This window comes from Aplysia californica, unplaced genomic scaffold (genome assembly GCF_000002075.1).
Source record: "Aplysia californica isolate F4 #8 unplaced genomic scaffold, AplCal3.0 scaffold00419, whole genome shotgun sequence".
NCBI classification, from domain to species: domain Eukaryota; kingdom Metazoa; phylum Mollusca; class Gastropoda; order Aplysiida; family Aplysiidae; genus Aplysia; species Aplysia californica.
Window position 1 is genome coordinate 180,541 of NW_004797689.1, and position 7,264 is coordinate 187,804.

General features: G+C 36.9%; 1 protein-coding gene across 1 annotated transcript in view; it reads left to right on the plus strand.

Moving 5' to 3' along the window:
- Positions 1-7,264, plus strand: part of LOC101857811 (DNA replication licensing factor mcm5-A) — a 17,356-nt gene that overhangs the window by 1,699 nt on the left and 8,393 nt on the right. Inside the window, exons 3-11 of the mRNA XM_005104405.3 lie at positions 549-677; positions 1,135-1,307; positions 2,688-2,843; positions 3,332-3,416; positions 4,159-4,415; positions 4,628-4,739; positions 5,388-5,456; positions 6,450-6,590; positions 6,976-7,152. Of these exons, the coding sequence (XP_005104462.1) occupies positions 549-677; positions 1,135-1,307; positions 2,688-2,843; positions 3,332-3,416; positions 4,159-4,415; positions 4,628-4,739; positions 5,388-5,456; positions 6,450-6,590; positions 6,976-7,152 (1,299 nt within the window). The remainder of the gene's footprint in view (positions 1-548; positions 678-1,134; positions 1,308-2,687; positions 2,844-3,331; positions 3,417-4,158; positions 4,416-4,627; positions 4,740-5,387; positions 5,457-6,449; positions 6,591-6,975; positions 7,153-7,264) is intronic.

Here is a 7,264-nt window from a genome sequence, read left to right on the forward strand (position 1 = left end):
CGCGCGCGCACAACTGATTATTATTACAATAAGCTAGTCTTGACGTAGATATACGTAATGAATTGTGCGCTGGTCAATGGAATCAAAAGTTGCCGTATGCTCAGCTCTACACAGCAACACAACTTTTTCTTGGTAAACAATCGAGATGACACAGGCTTGTGTATTTGAACGAATCGGTCTTTTTTTTTTTTCACAGCTGATAATATGCAGGTGCCAGGTGGTCTGCTAATCTTAAATTTTACCAGGGGTGAGAATATAGTTGGTCTTGTGGCAATAAGCATGTCACTGAAAAGTTGCAGAATGTCATTGATCTTGTTGATTCTAGAGATAATCTTTCTCTAGTCTAAGAAGGAAAGATCTTGATTGCCACTGGTTAGTTCGTTAAGTTAATTGGTGACAAAAGTGACTCGATTTGCATAAATCCAGTCTCTGACCACTTCTTCTCAGTGACATTTATCGTTTTCGGCCTTGTTAAAAACATAGACTAAAAGGTACTTTTAAAAAGTTATTGAGCTTTTCCCTCTTTATTTTTATTTTTTGACCGGTAGTTTGAAGATGCTGCTAAAGAAGTTGCAGATGAAATCACAAGACCTAGACCTGAGGGTGAAGAAGAAGTGGAGGATATTCAGGTGATGCTTACATCTGCATCCAATGCTTGTGGCATCCGTGAACTGAAGGTTTGTACCTCTTGTTTTAATTTTCAACTTTGTTATTCGTCAGAATTTTGTAATTAAATCCACTTGGGTGGATTTCTGAATATGTGTGCATTTTATTCCCTGAAGAAGAAAAAATAATCAGTCACTCACTTTCCATAGAGGGGTCTGAAAGCTTATTCCTGTGTGAAGTTCGTTTTTACAAAAAGCTAGTCAGGCACAACTTAGCCCTATGGCCCAATGTTCTCTCACAGGCCCTACAGTAATGACCATTTTATGAAAATATAGAGAGGCTTTCTCATCTGATGACCATTTAAATGTCTGTCACCGTGATTCTTATCTTTGAAATAGTCACAACTGTTAAATTTGCTTTTTTTGTTGTTGTATCTCCCTTTACTTTTCTCTTTAGGTCTCTCGTTCTTTATTGTCCAGGTTCTTTACTATTTTTAGCAGCAAAAATATTTATTTTTTAAAATTTCAGTCAGATCAGATGTCCCGCCTGGTGAAAATCCCTGGCATAGTTATTGCTGCTTCGGCCATCAAATCAAAGGCAGTAAAACTGGCAATTCAGTGTCGCAGCTGTGCAAATGTGTTGAACAATATCCAAGTGAAGCCTGGTCTTGAAGGATATGCTTTGCCAAGGAAATGCAATACGTGAGTCAAATTGTCTTTTATATCAAAACTATTTTGTTCGCATAAAAGTAAAAGCTTTCTCTCTTTTCCTGTCATTGTAATTTATTTGCTCATTTTGTTGGCCAATTAGATGTGCCAATATTAGTTCATGAAAAGACATTTAGACTTGATAGAAAGCCCATGGTAAGAAACAACAGATTTGGGTCTGTGACTGATGAGAGTCAGGGTTAGGTTGATTTAAATCAGTTGATTTTTTAACTTTAAATCAACTTGATTTTTAAAATAAAAATCAGTGATTTAAATCACTTTTTTTTTTTAAATTTATTTTTATTCAGTTTTTACATATTTCAACATTCAGAATTCCTTTCCTTGGTTTCTTAAAACAGATATAAGGTTAAGTAGACGAATATAATCATGTTTTAAAAGTCTGCTTTCCCTCCTTTCACTGTAAAATAATACAGTATTCAATTTACTTTTTTTTCCATAATTGAAATCAGAGCTGGGTTGATTTAAATCGGGTCGATTTAAATCTGTTGATTTTTTAAAAAAAAATCAGTGATTTAAATCACTTTTTTAAAAATGTATTCAGTTTTTACATATTTGAACATTCAGAATTCCTTTCCTTGGTTTTATTAAACAGATATAAGGTTTAGTAGACTAATATAATCATGCTTAAAAGTCTGCTTTCCCCCCTGTCACTGTAAAATAATACAGTATTCAATTGACTTTATTTTCATAATTGAAATCAGGGTTGGGTTGATTTAATTCGGGTCGATTTAAATCTGTTGATTTAAAAAAAAATTAAATCACTTTAAAAAATATTTTTTGTTTTTACATCTTTAAACATTCAGAATTCCTTTCCTTGGTTTTATAAAACAGGTATTAGGTTTAGTAGACTAATATAATCATGCTTAAAAGTCTGCTTTCCCCCTGTCACTGTAAAATAATACAGTATTATATACAATTTACTTTCTTTTTAGACAAACACAAGCGCGCGCGCACGCACACACACACTGTAATAAAATGCAAGTTTATCTATGCATAATTACACACACACCCTCCTTTACTTTTAGACTGACATTTTCTTCATTTTTTGTCTGTAGCCATAATTCACTGATATATAGCAGATTAAGGCTTTCTTTTGCGGTTGCTTAAATTAATCATAAGTTAAAATAAAGACAATGCATTTTGCACTAAAAGAACATACAACCAAAAATCCCAAACTATGTCGACATTTTTTTTAAAATAAAAAAAGTCACCAACCCTGATGAGAGTAAAATTGGGAAGAATGAGAGACTGCTTTATCAACTGGGAGGGAGACTTATCTACTAGATTGCATGTTTTTAAAAATGATGTCCGTCTTTTATTTGATTATTTATTAAAGATTTGAACTTTTATCAGGGAGCAAGCTGGGAGACCAAAGTGCCCTGTGGACCCATTCTTCATCATTCCAGACAAGTGCAGATGTGTTGACTTCCAGACCCTTAAACTGCAGGAAGCCCCAGAAGACGTTCCCAATGGAGAACTGCCAAGACATTTACAATTGTATTGTGACAGGTAAATGATTATTATATTCTTTGCAAAGGAGATGCAAATTAAGTGTTTCGAAAATATTTGTGGCCTGATTAAACTTTTCAATGGTCACAGGCTTTGCCAGATCGATTATCAGCTAACATCATCATTTTCCTTCTGTTGATTCTGTTGACAGCACTGTTGCTTTTTCTTTGCTTACGAAGTTTGACAGATAGATAAGCTTACTGTTCGTGTTTCAATTAATAGGTCATCAAAGATATTAAGTCACTGTCTTTATCAATATTGTTTTATGCCGTTATCTGCTCAAAGAAACATTCAGACTTCTCAGTAAAGCATTCTTTTTTACTCATTTTTTTGTTTTTCACTGCTGTCAGATTGGGGGGGGGGGGGTGAAATCTTATTGTTGATGAATATATATGGTTGTTATTTGTGAAGTGTATGGAATTGATGCATATAAGCTTTGTGGTTCTATAATGGTGTGAACCTGAAATTCTCTTTTCATTGGTCCTCAGATATTTGTGTGACAGAGTTGTTCCGGGCAACAGGGTCACCATCATGGGTATTTATTCCATCAAAAAGACTGCAAAACCATCAAAGGTTTGTGGGTTAGGAGCCTGTTAAAGAAATTTTTGAGTTTTGGTGTGTGGTTGTTTTTTTTTGGGGGGGGGGGGGGTAGTGTTTTTCAAAATAATTTTGTTTTTGTTGTTGTTGTTTTGTGTCACCAGTCTGTCGGGGGTTACCATTTCACTTTTTCATTTGTTGTCAGTATGTTACCAATTTAAGACCATCTGATTAGACAATATCTGTGGGTGGTTGGCGGGTGCTCTGGTGTGGTTTGCTTCTTCTTTCCTATCAAACATCTATCGTCCTTATCTCCACTTCTTCTTTTTTGTGTTTGTTACTCTCTTGTAACACCTCTAATCTTCTGGCGCTTATATGACCTTATGCAGTTGCGAGCGCCGTAAAACCTCTACTAAAACTAAAAAAAGACAAGATCTCATCCTTTTAAAGGAACGAGTCATCTACTCAATAATCTCTCCTTGCATTAAAATCAACAAGAAGTATCCCTGTGGGTTCTTTAAACAGATTAACCAAATTGCTCATAACATGCTGTAATTATCTTGAAATGTCTGATGTCCATCTCTTTTACTTTAGTGTTTCATGTTCTGAGGGATGGCCTGTGATGTGAATTTCTGAGACTTGAGATTATTATAACATATTACATGTCCATTTTGATAATTTCTACTGTTATGATCTTTGTGGCTTGGTTGGGGATTCTGTATGATCTGATTTCAAAAGCTATAATGGTTTTGAGTGGTTTTGTTTCTAATTTACACAGAGAAATACCAGAGACAAGGTCAATGTAGGCATTCGGCAACCATATTTCCGAATTGTCGGCGTGAAAGTGAACACAGAAGGCACTGGACGTTCTGCAAGCAACCCGTTGACACCCACTGAAGAAGATGACTTTCGCCGTCTTGCTGCCTCACCAAATCTCTATGAGACTTTGGCCAAGAGTGTTGCCCCTTCTATTTACGGCAGCCTTGACATGAAGAAGGCTATTACTTGCCTCTTGTTTGGGGGATCAAGGAAACGGTAAGAAAATCCTCATTTTCAGTATGTGTTAAGAGTTGGACCTGTTTCACACGCACACACCTTTATTTTAAAGATGCTGACTATCCACTACGGCATATATATTTGTATCTGTTGAGGGGGGGAGGGGGTAGTTAAGTATTTTTGACTATCTTATCCATTACATATTGTGGTTGTGCTCATATGTAAAAAGTATACTTTGATTGTGTCCTCAGTCTCCCGGATGGTCTTACTCGAAGAGGAGACATAAATCTGCTCATGCTTGGAGATCCTGGTACTGCCAAATCACAACTGCTGAAGTTTGTGGAAAGATGCTCGCCTATTGGGGTATGTACTTTGCTTCTGAAGACATTCTTAAAATAAAACATAGGGGCCTTGTACATCTAGCTCTCACTGGTAAAATAGAAGACAAATGTTACTGCAATTTATTTCTCAGAAAAGCTCTACAGACGGGTAATGGTGAAAGACCAGGATAATATACGGGGGGGGGGGGGTTAGAACATCCAGGCAAAGAATGAATCGTGAACCATGATCACTGCTGTCTGTCGCAGATCTGGCACTTGATTGTTTTAGTGTTTGCCCTCTTGGATACTGTGGATGGTTAAGTGCTCTTGTTTTTCAAAGTGCATTGTTTTTTATTCCCTTGTGAAATTTAGTTATTATGTTTTGTAAAAATGGGACTTATGATCTTAGCATAATGTGTCCTCTTTGTTAATGTTGTTCTACCCTGTTCATGCTTTTGTAATTCATTTATCAACTGTCTTGTAACTTTCTATTACACACTATTGGATTTTTTTCCATAGCTTGAGAGGCCATTTTACATGTCATGTGGTTGCTTAGAGGATGCCATTGAAAGGTACTTCTTTACTTTCCCTCTCTCACCCAGCACTAAATGACTGTTAGTGTGTTGAACTGCTTTTCTCTATTTAAACTGAAAGCAGGCATACAATACTTATCTTCCGTTATAATTTGCAGGTGTACACTTCAGGCAAAGGCAGCAGTGCAGCTGGTCTGACAGCGTCTGTGATCAGAGACCCCTCTTCGGTGAGTGGTTGATGGGTGCTCGTCTGTGGTTGGTTCTTTCTTTCAATTATTTATCGTCCTTATCTTCTCTTCCCCCATTCTCTTGTAGCATCTTAAATCTTTGGTACTTATGTGGGCCTAATTATGTTGCAAGTATTGTAAAATGCTTACCAAAACAAAGAGATCCTTCCTCTAAATTTCTTTTGTAGTGAGGCTTATTTCCCTCTGTTCAGTAGCTTTGTTGTTTGTTTGTTTTTTTAAGTAAGTGTTTTACGGCGCTCGCAGCTGCATACTGTCATGTGAGCGCACGGGATACATTAAACATTTTCAGTTGGCAGGAAATGTTGAATTTTGCCCCAAGTGGCGACCGAAGCCTACTCATTAATTTTAGACCACGAAGGGATCTTTAACGTGCACTGCTTGCACACGCGACCTCCAAGATTTTTCGCTTTGTCTGAGGAGGCTAGGTGTAGATCTCCTACCAGAAGATCAGGGGAGTGGCTGAAAGACAGCTGTAAGAAGGAGCCAAGGAGTAGCAGTAGAAAGGCTGCAGAAAGAGTGAGGAGCCCAAAGGAGGGGGTAGAAAGTGGAGACAAAAGCATAGAACAGAACATTGCTAGAGAGCAGGAAAGAAGGTGAGAGTGGACAGTTTTAGAGACGAAAATTTTTCCGCCGCTACCCTGATTCGAAACCGGGAATTTCTCAATTGTGTTCATGTTTCTCAACCTTAACTTATCCCTTGCCAGATCAAATCCAGTAATTTCTTAAAACCAGTGGTGAAAGAGAAAATATCTCTAAAGTATGTGAATGTTACATTTTAAAATTATCAGGACTGTTTGATATTCTGTATCTGGCTTATCATGTTCTTATGTGGTCTATTTTGCTTCATTCCTGTAATTTTCCTAGATTTTTGTGACCTTAATTATCGTAAGATGCTTTGGGTGATACTTTTGTTTCTATTAGCTTATGTTTTGTAGGCAAACAAAATAATTGTTTTTCATGTATTGTTTACAGCGAGGCTTTGTTATGGAAGGTGGCGCTATGGTTCTGGCAGATGGTGGTGTTGTTTGCATTGACGAGTTTGACAAGATGAGAGAGGATGATCGGGTGGCCATTCATGAAGCTATGGAACAGCAGACTATTTCTATTGCAAAGGTTAGCTAAACATTTTATACATTATATATCTATTATTTTTTCAAGGAAGTTCTGAATTTAGGTTATATTTATTCTGAAATTTTAGCTTAATACATCTGTTATGAAGAAAAGTTTTTGCCAAGACAAGAATATGATTGAAAAGCATGTCCATTTATTGATTCTTATGCAGGACACTTCTTGTCGGGCTCTATTTTTAAATATGTAGTTTAAAGAGCTTTTGTAGTATTATTCACACACACCCTTTCCTGGGGGGGGGGGGTTGTGTTACTTTCCATTATAACTCTGGTTGAAGCAAAAATAGTAGCTTTTATCTTGTTTTTGTTTGAACTGACAATCTACTAAAGGCATTTTGTAAATTGTTTTTGAACATATTTTTGTGTTCTAGGCGGGCATCACGACTACTCTGAACTCCCGTTGTTCTGTGCTGGCAGCTGCCAATTCTGTGTTTGGTCGCTGGGATGACACAAAGGGTGGAGAAAATATTGACTTCATGCCAACCATTCTCTCAAGGTTTGACATGATCTTCATTGTGAAGGATGAGCATGATGAAGCCAGGGACATGGTGAGTTCTTGCTCATGTTAGATAAATAAATCCTTATGAATGAAGGAAGATTTTTTGTTGTTGCTATTTTGAGTGCTGAAGTTTGCTTCTTTATCTCTCCCCCCCCCCTTTT